Genomic DNA, 13,889 nt, shown 5'->3' with positions numbered 1-13,889 from the left:
CACGTCTGTGTCTGATGCCAAGCTGCTTTTTCTGGTTTATGCTGGTGAAGATTAGCAGAGCTCATGTGTTGGAGATGTATGAAAATTGCACAGGTATGGCTTCTGGCCTTGAGTCTTCCTAGCGTTGCATCTGGTACTGCTACATCTGTAGCGTCACTACTCATTCCCTTGTGCTGCCTGATCCTGAGCTTTTCTAAATCTCTTTGCTGCTGGCCCACAAAAGCATTGAATATGTTCCCCGCAAAGGTCTGCCACTAAATACACAATTAGGGAGACAGTCCTCCAGTTGGCTTTTCCCTCTGGTCTACCTACTCTGCCTGTGGATGACAATATTGCAAATGACAAGTCTTAACAAAAAAACATATCCTTCTGCCTTAATACTGTCTCAGCTGTGGGGCTGTAGCTGTCATGCTTAAGATACCAATGCAATGCACCTTCAGCCACAATATTTTCATGGTTTGGATGGTCAAAGAGTGTAACAGTGAATGTTGGCAGTCAGATGTCTTTTCCGTACAAATGAAGTTTTTAGGTTCAGAATTCAACTTTCTTAAAATTTCCTTTCTTTTCCCTCACCTTCTTTCTCATTAAAGAGCCAATAGTAGCATCTATAAACACATTGACAGGAAGAAATCTAAAAAAAAATACCCAAACCACAAATTCTTCAAGGTGTATCTCAGGAGTGACATTTAATTGACAGGCTGACAAAATAAACCATGCTTTTTCATACATCTGTCTGTCAGTTGCTACATAATTGAACAACATTCAGGGAGATTACAGAAAATAATAGTTTTCTTCTACTCGTTCTTCTACAATCATGACTGGGTGAATTAAGACAGTTATATTCTTGTCATTCTGCCTTTAACATATACACTAATTCATTCCTATTCTCTTTATTATGAAACATCACAAAAGAGTAAATGGCCAGCCAGTGACTCCAGAAACAGGGAGTTTTACTTTCCAAGGATTGGTGATGTTCAGGGCGGAGACTGATGCATGTCAGACACTGAAAGCACTGCATTGACACTGTACAATTAAATTTAGAGGTTCTTGTAAGAGACAAGGGCTTTGTATTCTTGGAGCCATTTGGTTTAGTTGAAGTGGTGCCTTTTAAAGAAGAACCTTTCACCACAAAACTTAAAGGAATATAAACAAATGAGGGACTTAAGGGTAAACCACCCACATTTTATAGAAACCACATCAGGAACACATCTACTAAGTGTTTCAGGAGGAAGCACACTAGGATTGAGACTTAGTTATAAAACAGCAACCTCAGCCCCAAAGGACATGGCCCTAAATTTCAGGTTTGCACACACAGCACAGACCCATGAGGAGTCAGGAAGCAGAACACTGCTGCACAGCTGTTTGAAACAGGGTGCTCAGCTTTGCAGGGGATTCATGGTATGCATCCTTCTCCTGCTGGGATATGCATAATTTAGGTTGGTCTTGGGCTTTAAAAACACAAAACCTCAGATCAATCCAGTGCTGTCAAACCAAATCTGTCCATGGCAAGTATCTAGTCAGGAACAAACCCTTCTCTGTTGGATTTATGTCAGAGCCTGAGCAAGCAAGAGTTTTCAGAACAGAACCTGTGGACTAGGACCACTGTTAACTTGGTGAGATAGGTGGCTTAGAAATCCTACTGAAGCTCATCAAGGTCTTGGTACTTACTATCAGGAGGTAAAGGGGACTTTGGGCCCCTTTTGGTCCCCTTACATGGAAAAGTAAGTGGCAGATCAAACTAATTTTAAAAGATTTTAGAGGCATGAAGTTTTCAAATGTGTATGCCTCACATGGTAACCACATTCTAACTTTAAGTCCATTTGTCTTCAAATATGATTAAATGCTTAAGATCTGTCTGATTTCAAACATAAATGTAAACACATACTTTATTGTTCTGGGAGCTTCTGTGACTGGGTGCTGATGAGGTGGTGAGCAGAGGCATGATGTTAGAGGAGAGAAATAGAAGGTAAATTTCTATGAACCGAAAATGAAACAAGAGCAAAAGTGGATAAAAAGCAACGGATTGAGTTATGTTTCTGCTATTAGTGGCTGGATAAAGAGCCCTACAGTCCCAAACACACACAGGATTATAAATACCCAGAGAAATACTCTGTCTATCACCATAGCTACATATTTCCAATCATCTTCCACCTGCAAGAGAATAAAAAAAGAGAAGGATAAATACATGTAATGTTACATACAATTGTGAGTTGACATTACGCAGTAGAAATGCCCTTTGTGCTTTTGAATGTAAGGAAGAACACACATGCAAGTCAGGAATGTGCTTGTCATGCTTATAGCTGCTCAGTTTTCACGTCTCTTCAGAGGGAGCTGATTTTCTAGTGGTATTTTACCACTTTTCGCTGAGAACGTACAACACTGTCTGCTAGTCTGCTGAATTGTTCTAAATATTCGAGTCTGGGGGCAGCTAATCCATGGCTGTGGTGCTGATATTAACAAACAGGACCTGATCATGTGGTGGGTGCAGAGTGGGATGGTTTAACAGCAGGCACAGCACCACAGCTGCACATCACTAAACCCTGTTGAAGGATTTATCCTGACAGCCTACACAAGATGCAGTTTGCTATTCTGGTCTGATTTGAAACACTGTCTCACCAATCAAGCCCCACTGATTTCAGGAAACTGGACACATGGACACATGGACTATGGCAAAGCAAGGGTTCCAGCAAACTGCAGTGTTGTGTGCTAAGCAGGACAGAACGGATTTTGCATGGCTGAGAGACAGATCTTAGAACCACACTCAATGAAGTTGCTGTCCTTTAAACTGTACCTTGGAACTTGTACTGCACAAGAAACACTGCATCAGAAGAACATTCGCACATATAAACTAGTGACTAGTTAAGAGCTCTCTGCTGAGGGATCTTCCCACTTGTTTTTTCAATTTTATTATATTTGCCTCCAAGAAAATACTGGCTTTAGGATTTTGATCATGTTGAGGGTGAGGAATACAGCAGCAGGTATTGGAGAGTATAAGTAAAATTCAAGTAGGGTACGTTTGAAGTTGTAGACTCTGATAATGGCAATTCAGCCAGAGAAACAGATAAATAAGGTAAGACTTTTCAAGTTTGTATTTAGTTTAATCCTATCCAACCTCCCAGGGCTACTGAGAGGACAGCCATGATAGTCATTATGATAGTGTTGGGTTGAGTGATAGGGATGTTATATGAAAAAGAAGTTGGCCATGATAGTAACATAAACATGAATAGAAACAGGCTGGTAGTCAGGCAAGAACCTTGGAGGATTTCTGAAAATCAGACATGGAAGCTGCACTTTGCATGAAAGAGCACCCAGGAAGAACTCCAACAGCTATAAATGTTTCTGCAATTTTTAAAGGGCTTTGATTTATTTAGGACTAGTACATAACACCACCCATTTGTATATCTGGCGGAAGCAGAAGCAGCCTCCCAGTGCTTGCCTGAGAACAAATCTTGGTTTTTCCCTGAAAAGGAGATTTTTTGTAAAATCTTGAAAATTTTGAAAAATTATGCTTCCCATCTCTAATATGTTCTAAAAGGTAAGATACAAAGCTGCTCATGAACACACTGGACTAAGAAAAAAAAATTCATGAGGCAGGAGAGATTTGCAAAGTGGAAATCAGCAAAATTAGCAAAAGAAGATTTCCCCTGAGCTGTATAATCAAGACAGTAAGTTATTTGGATGACTGCATGGAAAACTTCTTTTTGGGAGACCATCAGAGAAAGCAGCTGAATCAGTACAAAGATATGTGTTGTGCAGCTGGTGTGATAATGAAAGCAGGGCTGAAATTTGTGAGTTAAGCAAAGCACTAAGGCCATAGGGACTAAGCAGGGCTCAGCTCAATCCCCAACCTCCTCTATGGTAAAAGATTCCTGTCTTTTGTTTCAGACTGGCATGTGCTACATTCTCACTCCATGAATTCAGTCACTGGCTTAACTCTACTCCTTTATTCAGAAATTTATAGATTTTGCTTTCAGATGAAACTTCTTCTGCAGGGCATAAAGAAAGGGGGGAATAAAGGTGATCTTTAGGTTTTACTGAAGTTGTATGAATTTCAACAAAATACTCTGATAGAAATAATGCATATCAACATTTCCCTTATAAAGTTGTTGTGATTTTCCATATAAATACAGCAGTACTTAGCTTTAAGATGGATTTTACCATCATAGAGCATCTAAAAAAATTCAAACCCAAAAGCAGAAATTTCATGACAGATCAAAGATATATATTGCATTAGTTTCTAAATACTTTTATAAATATCTTGAAGTGTCAGAGAAGTTCTGCTCCTTATGAGTTCCTGGTGTCAGAAAATCCTTTTCAGCTTCTTTAAGTTTGTGTTTACACAGGAGGATATGGCTCCAGGATCCCTTAAATTCCAATGTGCACCATTTTCTATGATAGTAATCCCAAATAAGAAAAAAATTTGTGACCTCACACAAACAACCCATTAGATGGTCTTCTTTTCCAGCAACTCGTCCTACTGCTTCTGTACCTTTAGGATTTCCTTTTTAGACCATGACCAGCCTTTGTGGACTCCTTTGACGTTCAGGACTCACTCCAAAGGGACTCTAGAAATCAATTTCCTAAACAGGCCAAAGTCTAACTGCTGGAGATCCAATTCTGCTGGCACCTCTCACAACTAAAGCCCAAACTGAAAACTCTGTCATTCTGTGGTTGCTGTACCCATGGCCTCCAACTGTCACATCTCCCACTAGTCCTTCTCTGTTCACAAACGAGTCCAGTGGGGCACCTTCCCTGGGTGGCTTGCTTCCTGTGTCAGGAAATTATCTTCCACACACTTCAGGAGCCTCCTAGATTGATTCTTCTCTGCTCTTACCCTTCCAGCAGCTTCCTGGCAAGCGGAAGTCCCTCAGGAAAACAAGGGCTGGTGATCATGATACTTCTTCTAACCTCCTCTAGAATACATCATCTGCCTGTTCATCCTGCCTAGGAGGTCTGTAACAGACTCCTACCAGGACAAGTGCCCTGCTGACCTAGCCCCTGATCTTTACACACAGGCACTCCACCTTGTCATCACCATTGATCTTAATACAAACAAAACCAGCCCTAAAGGGATGGTTACCTCTTTGGTTTCATTTTGAGATCTCATGTTCTCTGCGATGAACTGGACGTTGCTGATGACATCCTTCACCTCTGGAGAGTACTCCATGTGCTCTGCCATCCATCTCAGAGACTGATGGCTCAGCTGTCTTTTGGTGGTACGGAGTTCAGTTGCCTGATCACAGTGACTGCACCGCTGCTCCTTGTGCAATTTGGTGTCTTTGTGTTTGCTGTGCTTTGACTTGCCCAACTTACTGTCTGATACTTTCTTGGTTTTTCTGGAGGTGTTTTTTTTCTGCTGTTCTAGTGGCCTCTGCATCAACAGGACTTTGGGGAGCAGGTGGAGAAAGACGGTTTTTACCCATTTGGGCATTGTGTGTGTCATTGGAGTCCTGTAATGTATATTGAGGACAAACACTGTGATGACAATTGACAGAGTCACAAATATCATTGTGAAGAGTAAATATTCACCAACTAAGGGAATTACTAAAGAGGTGGATGGGATTGTTTCTGTGATCACCAGTAAAAATACAGTCAAAGAAAGAAGCACTGAGATGCAAAGATTAACTTTCTCACCACAGTCAGATGGCAGGTAAAAAACTAACACAGTCAGGAATGAGATGAAAAGACAGGGAATGATCAGATTTATGGTGTAGAACATTGGCAACCTTCGAATATAAAAAGAATATGTTATGTCTGTGTAAATCTCTTCACAGCAGTTATATTTGATATCATGTTTGTAGCCAGAAGCATCAACTATTTCCCATTCACTATTTTCCCAGAAGTCATTCATATCTACTTTGGATCCAATGATCAGAAGATCAATTTTGGCCTTGTCATAGGTCCATGAGCCAAATTTGAGTGAACAGTTCTGATGATCAAATGGGAAAAAAGTAATATCCATAGGACAGGAGCTTTTAAAAATAGCTGGTGGGGTCCAGGTGATCATTCCATCATAGCGAAGGAGGGCTTTGGTCTTGCCTTCAACTTGAAAATCTCCCACAGCACTGGAAAGACAAATGAGGCAAAACCAAAACAATTACCATGAAAATAAAATGTAATGGGCGTTTTTATAGGAGATGCAAGGAGATATTTTTGAGAGAAAGATTCAAATTAATCAATTAAATGGGTAAAATGAATCATCATACTTATTATACAAGACAATATCTGGTTTCCAAATTTTATCTGCTGGTACCCGAACAAATTCAATGCCATCATATTGTCTGGGATCCCATCGCAGTTTGTAGTCATTCCAAATCTGAAAGAAGAATGGACAAGGATTATAAAACTTCAAATTATCAACAAATATCTGTTTCTCAGATCTTCCCATAAAATGACAGACTGTAATGAAGTGTAGCATGTGAAGAAGGGGACAATGGTCCAAAAGATCATTCCAAGGAAGGCCATGACCTGGAGAAACACTAGACATGTGTGAACACTGCTCTCTTGATCGCTACTCTCTTCTCTGTGACAGGATGGGGTGCCAATTGCTATGAACTGCTGCCATGCTGAGATCTCTCCTCTGTTGTGTGACATCAGTATAGAGCCTTGTCTGTGAAAGGTTACCTCCCCACTGCCAAGAGAAAATAGGGACCTTGCTGCAGCACCCCACAGGTGACAGGAGGACAGCACCAGAGGAGACCAGCACCCCCATGTTTGGTCGACCTGCTCACGAACAGGCAGCTGCTGCCAGAAGACAGTGTTGGTTCCACAGGAGTGCTGACATACCAGCTCAGGGCAGTGAGGGATGCACAGCAGCTCTCCTGCATTGCTGCCTATTGCCCTATCATAGGGCCATGCTCCACAGTCTCTCACCTATTGTAAGTGAAAACTCTGCGTGGACCACAACCAGTGCCTGAAAACAATGGTGCAAGTTAGCTATATTTTCTCAGCAGTTTAGGTCCTCTAAGAATCCTTATCTTAGTTGCAGTGTGATGTCATAGCCTGTCTCACTTATCCCGGTTCCTTCCCCAGGTGTGCCAATCACCTCTCCCTTCCCCTCCCCTGCCCCCTGCTGAGTGCTGTCCGTCAATCTTGCATTCCAGCAAGGGCTTCGTGTGATTGGCAAAGTTCAAAAGATGCCTCTCAGCCCTGGGGACATTGGGCCATCCAGGTGTCACTTGTCCCCTGAGCCTTCCCCCCTCACCTGGTTGGTGGCATACCTACCCCTTCCCTCCCCTCTCCCTGGAGTTAAAAGACACGCCGACCATGTGGTTTGTGGTTCTGTTGGAGCTGCTGCAACATGCAGAGGTCTGTGTGCCTGGAGTAAAGCTCTGGATCAAACCCTCCAGCAGAACTTGATTCCTTTCCTTCGCCTCACCTAAAGCCTTTCCGCCAGAGGTAAACCTGAGTTGCTGCTTGCCTGGACTTGTCCCAGGTGCCGAGCTGCAACATCCAGCCAGCCAAAGGTGTCTCTGAGGTGAAACCACCACAGCTGCCAACCTTGGTCAAGCAGCAAGGCCCAGACGAGCCCTGGTACGCTCCATCCGGCTATATTGGAATTTAATTCCAATACTTATCTATGTAAAAATACTCAAAGCTATCAGGAACAATGAAGGCGTGCTCCTTTTTCTAATAAATATTTTGATGACCTAGAGTGGCATATTTAATCACTCTTTAAGGAGTACATCCAGCTCGATTTTCCAGAAGAAAACCAATAATCATGAAGGTGGAGAAGAATATATCCCACAGGAAAGAAAGAAGATATAACTTCTAGGTAAAAAGAATGAAGAAATTATTTTTTCATTGTGGAGCTTCTCATTGATTTTTTAAATCCTTGTTACAAAACAAAAACTTATCGTATAGACATGAATTACAAGTAACACACATTTAATAATTTCGATGCAAAATGCAAGAGAAATGCAACACAGTCACTTACGTGTCTTAGCCACAGATTTGTTTCCATAATCTGATTGACTTCATCCTATAAAGAAACATAGGCATAAATAGTTTTAGTATCCTGAGATGGCCAAAACGTTTGCCCATAAAACTGGAAAATAGAATTTCACATTAACTGATAGCAAATTTTTTCTAGCATCTTTCAAGAGGTTTACACATTGTACATTGTTGTGTGCAACCCTACTGAAAAATGAATAAAACTTTACTGAAAAATTGTGCTGTGCTCCATAAATATCAGGTATACAGAAAGCTGCACTCTTTTGCCAGACATTTGAGTATCTGGAGAGCACACAACCTAGAATTGCTCTGACCTGTACCAAAAGAATGAGATTCTTCTTGTGGCTGTGTATTTTGTTGGATTCAGTGTCTAAAATACTCTGATTACACAGTACAGAATTGGTTAAGATTCAAGGAAAATGACCTTTGTATCACAGTGTTTTGAATTTCTATGCAAACCTCTAGAGCAGATACACTTGACCAGCACTAAATTAGGTAGCTGCCATACAGAGACCTTCTTTTTACAGTCACTTATTGCAATTGCCAATCAGTCACAAATCAGAAAGGTGATGTTTCTTCCACATTGGCTCTGTCCTGCCCAGTATGTTTGCCCCACACCCATTTGCATTCCAAAACATGCAACATACATCCCCACCTTCATGCTTTAAAACACCACTCTTCCACTTTCCACACTTTCCCCTTACATCATTTTGAAACACATAGATTGAAAAAAATGAGAAGATTTTTCCCCTCAGGACTACTGGGAAATGACAGTAGTCCCAAAGGAGAATTGGTCACATGCTACACACAACGTGGACACACTAGGTGTCTCTGGAGTGGGCTAGCCCTGTGAAGAGGGCTGGCCTGGGCTTGAACATTCAGTGCTTCTGCCCTGGGCTCTGGAGGCTGCTACCTGAAGCAGAGGGGTTTGATTCTATAGAAGTAAGGAAATAAATCTGTGTCATTCAAACCACTTCTTCAAGCAACTGGAACAATTCATCTGATTGAAAAGAACAGCAGAGGTTTCAGCAGGTGCAGGTAGAAACACATGAAATGAAAGCTAGGAGAATTGTAGGTGTGTGCAGCCATCACAATTACATCTCCTGCTTCAGCAATTTGCATGTGTTTACAGCCATCCCCAAAGCTCAGCAGTACTGTGTAGTGAGTCTTACCACATTTGTAAGCTGGGTGATGGCCAGTTCAAAATACACAGTGACAGGATCAGACACATTTTCCACCGGCCTAATGAACTGGTTGTACTGGGAGAAGAGTTTGTGAAATAACCGTTCCTCTGATTCGCAGGCTGTGGTATCTGTATTGTTAAAGACAAAGAACAGCTGAGCCGGAAAGAAGAAAAAGGGGAAAAAGGTGCTGGATAACATACTAGTCTGTGCTATATTTCTGGACCTTGTGCTTGTGATCATGTTTAAAGCTACCAGAGCACAGAGAGGAGAGGCTGCCAGTATGGTGTCAGTTGAAAGCATCCTCCTGGAGAATGTTGGCTACTCCTTGTTTCCTCAAATAGTAAGGTAATGGCTTCGGTGGTTTTGTCTCCTAAGCTGGATTTGGCCTATGAGCCTCCATTTGGCCCACCTTGGTATGACACCAAAGGAAGGTGGTGTGAAATATAAGAAGTAGAAATGTGACAGATTTAATTTTTGTGAATCTTCCCAGTAAAACAGGGTGTTCATGAAAAGCATACCTACTTAGAAATTAAAAACTTGACGCTGCAACTACTGTATCAAAATCTGTATCAGGTGATTAGATGACTACAATGATGCATCCTAATCTTAAACATTATGACTGAATTTTATCCTCACAATTGATATTTTCACTCTTTAGATAGCACAATTTTTCTTTGCAGAAAGTTCATTTATTAAGTTCTAAGAACAAGAAAAAAGTGGAAATATTAACATTTCTTATAGAGTAGCATGCATCTATGTAATACAGAACTGTTCTTTGGGAACAAGCAGATCACAGCTGTAACCCCTCATTAATGAAGAACGTACCAGATGGCTCAGAGGAAGCAAGGTATGTGACAGGCACTGAGCTGACTCACTGCAGAGTTAAGAAGAATGCTCCTAACCTGTTACACATAGTCTAAACCTGAAACAGTTATTTTCACAGTGTAAAAGGCTATACACTTTGATTTCTAAAGGAAAATATTAAATTTTATGGGCTCTGGCAACAACAGCTCAGAAGAACAATTTTCTTGAGAAACTTTGCTATTACAATACATTACTGTAATTCAGCACCCTAAATAGAAATATTTTATAAACACAAGATTTAGAATTTCTGTCTCATGCTGTGCACAGCTGTGTTATCAAAGGTATATGATTATCCCAAAGATATTACTGATACAACTGAGGAAAAATTTGGTTTTGGACTCATTGTCATAAGTTTTTTGCATTAGTCCCAGATTGCACTAGAACACATCAGACAAGTAACCATGATAAGCCTTTATGATTGCAAATATTAAACATAGAAGGGGTTTGTACCAGGCAGCATGGTCTCTCGCACATAAATTTGCAATTTACATATCCTTCAAGGGCCTGTGGATGTGCAGATGTCCTGCAGGGAGACATCTGGTCTCAGTATGCTGCACTTTCATGATTAGACTGTCCTTCCCCTGTTCTTGAAAAAGAGATTTCACCTCTAAGGTGATACAAAGCATCCTGAAATTGCAGGGAATTATCATACCGCAAAATTAAATGCTGCCTACTGGTCACTTACATGTACAGAAAATTTTATTTAATCCTTTCTGCGTCATTCAGAGAAGACACATGAATATGTCATGAAGTTTAGATTCTTTTATATAATGTATTGTTTCATTCAAAAGAGAACTAAAATTTTTCTTTTCATATTTCATCATCACCACCCATAGCGCTGTGATTAGAAGTACAATACTGTGGGAACATAAAGTAAATGCATCTAAAATCATGTTTCATTTGAAATTTTCCCACCAGCTTCTTAATAGATACATGCTTTAAAATAAAGTAATGAAACCAGACAAGTATTTAGGTTTTATCCTATGGTGCTGCTTTAAAACAGTTTCTTATGCCTTGCTAAGACAAGCAGTATATTTGATACACATCTTGGTCATCTGCAGAAGTGAGAGTTTCAAAATAAATGTGTCCTAAATGCAAAAATCGTGCTAAACTCCATGAGAGTTGTAAACAGAAATGACTGCAGCACATTTAAAACACAGATCACAAACAGTAGTGAACAATAGTTAAAGTTCTCACTTTTGAAAGTGTAAGTACTGACCATGCACATCCATAGCCTGCATTATTAAAGCACTTGCAAATTGAAACATCAAATGAAACTACTAGGAACCCTAATCCATTTCCATTGTTTTCTAGAAATAGTTCTTCCATTAGCTATCAAACACAAATGAAGAGTTTTACATTGGAAAACTAGCATTGCTTTAGTTCTTTTCAAATACTGTTGAAGTGTTACAGAATTCAGGTTAGAAATAGCTGGTGGAAGCTTTAAATTGAATTAATTCAAGAAAACAGAAGCAGAGACAGTAACTAGAAAATATTGTAGAAACTGGTATCAAAGAGAGCCTACCTTTAATCAAGGATGTGAACACAAATGCCCACACACAGAAAGCAGGGCAACACCAGCATAGCCATGTCTTAGGATGCATTGCTAGCAGCAGAACAGAGCTTCCTTTTGAGAAAAGAGGTTTGGCAGAAGGAACAAGAGGCAAGAAGACATATAACCTTCCTGGTGGTAAGTAGGCAGTAGAAGGATGGATTTCTGTTTTGCATCTGCAGCAAACTCAGCAGCCTGCTGAGCAGAGCAAAGCCTTGCTGAGTTGCTTTCACTACCACTAGGCAAGGAGAGCTTATGCCGCTCAGAGCGAAGGGAGTCAGGCAGCATCCTATCAGGTGACTTCACATTTCCAGTCACCTGCACCCCTGCCTCGGGGAATGTGCAAGAGTGCAGGAGAGAGAGGGAAGGCAAGACACAGGACAGCCGTCATGGAGCAGGGGGAGCATTCACTCAGCCCCTCACCAAAGGGTTAAGAATTCTCATCGTGCTGAAGCAGCTGCTTTATAGCTGTTGCCCGATGATCACCTGAGTGAGTCCGTCACAATACACAGAGGTGAAACAGCTTCAGTTTCTTAGCTGAGGACTGATTCTTCAGGGGATAGAAATGGATGTTACATGGTTTTAACATGTCTACCAGAAGCCATACGAACCTTGAAATAGCGCACAGCATCAAGTGATAGAATTGCTTGACAGTATTCTCAGTGAATAAATCCAAGGCAAGTAGACTTATTATTGCCATCTGACAGGAGCAACTAAGCATGCTAAGTTCATTCCTGACAGTCCAGTCAGCTTACAACGTCAATTCTTCTAACTTTTTTTTTTCCTTATGTGTGCAGCCTCCTGTGCCAGTATGCTAGTGTGAAAACGGAGGAGCAGAATAAAGAAAAAAACCCACCAGGTGCTGTTACAGGCCAAGTTCTTTGCAACAGAGTGTTACTCTTAATCACAGAAGTTAAAAAAAACCTGATCTCATAATCCTTTAGAGGTTGATGCATGTTCTCTCCTCAGGCATTCACTACACATGTCCTTGCAACAGGAATGCCTGAAAAGGATCTGTAGGAAAAGAATCTGAGAAACTGAGGATCCTGTTTCTCAGGAAGGGTGAAAGGCACCACAGGTGCCATCCAGCCTCCCAGAAAGCAGCTCAGACAGGGAATCTCCTTTATGTGTGCTCAATCCAGCATGATCAAGTCCGAGTGAATGGATGAATGATTTGATAAAAACAGAAAGGCTGCTGCATTTTCAGGCACTTACATTGTTGTATAAGTGTAGAGAGAATTAAAAAGAAAAGCCAGAAAATGAAAAAAAGATGCCCTTCACACTAAAAAATACAGAGGCCAAGCTGCAGTACAGAATAAGAAAGTAGTTTGTCATTTATACAAATTGTTGAAGTATAAATAGAAAAGGACTGTCTGGAAGAAAAAGACTTAGGAATAAATTGACTGAATAAAGAAGATCCCTGAAATGGACCCATGTGGATCCCTGAAGTGGCTGCCCATGACAAGGTTTGAGGGATGAAAAAAAAGACCTTTAAAGATTATAGGCACCAGCCTTACTCCAGAGCTCATTAGAGAGAGGGAGCCTTCTGCCGAGAGACGAGAAAGCAAAAAAACGAAACTATGAGTGTTTGGAAGTCTATAAGTAATTTTGCCCTCTCAAAAGCAACAGTGTGAGTGTAGATCACAAGGCATGGCTATGAGGCATCTTTAAACTGAAGTTAGATATAAATTCTTCTTGCAAATAATTTTAAGATGAAAAAGTGGGTTTCAGTGTATTGATTTGTCTTTTAAGTTTCCATTTTGCAAACATTTTCTTAGGAAAAAAGTAAAACCACAAAAAATTTCTAATTTATGCCAAATTTTCCCAAGTTGCAATGTTTATTAGAATGTTGTTAATAGTCCAGGCTCATAAACTTGCAGTTTCCTCACCTTATGAAATTAAGTTCACAGATTCTTCTTGAACTGATGTGTCTGTGGCTAACAGAATTATACAGCCATGTGGCATCACAGGATGCCTGTGGCTGGCTATAGTCATGGCATATGCACTCCTGTTAAAGTCCAGTGCTTTTAGAAGGACGACATATGGTAACATAGATACAATTTGAAAACAAATTCACCCCAACTTAAAATGTTTTGACATTTTCAAACTTTTTGCTCTTTCCAAAAATGTAACAGGCCAGGGAATCAGGTGGGAGAAGTTAACAGATCAGCACATGCATGTCTGCAGACTGAAAAGTTTTCAGAGGTGAGGGTAATGAGTGTGCTTCCCCTCCAGAGTGAAGGAGAGCAGTGCAAGGCCAACTGGCAAAGATGATCCCTGCTGCCACACTTGAGGGAAAGAACTGCTTTGTTAGGGGGAGCAAGGGACTGGGGAAT

At 40.8% G+C, this 13,889-nt stretch overlaps 1 protein-coding gene across 1 annotated transcript; it reads right to left on the bottom strand.

Annotated features, from left to right (window-relative positions):
* Positions 1-2,028: 2,028 nt before the first annotated feature.
* Positions 2,029-11,841, bottom strand: CHRNA6 (cholinergic receptor nicotinic alpha 6 subunit). The gene is given in 7 exon segments (XM_059491831.1): positions 2,029-2,151; positions 5,081-6,065; positions 6,207-6,316; positions 7,937-7,981; positions 9,126-9,265; positions 11,527-11,740; positions 11,743-11,841. Coding segments are annotated over 7 exon segments (1,716 nt in total).
* Between the last annotated feature and the right edge of the window lie 2,048 nt (positions 11,842-13,889).

This window comes from Ammospiza nelsoni, chromosome Z (genome assembly GCF_027579445.1).
Source record: "Ammospiza nelsoni isolate bAmmNel1 chromosome Z, bAmmNel1.pri, whole genome shotgun sequence".
NCBI lineage: Eukaryota > Metazoa > Chordata > Aves > Passeriformes > Passerellidae > Ammospiza > Ammospiza nelsoni.
This window is presented reverse-complemented; position numbering and strand designations above follow the sequence as displayed.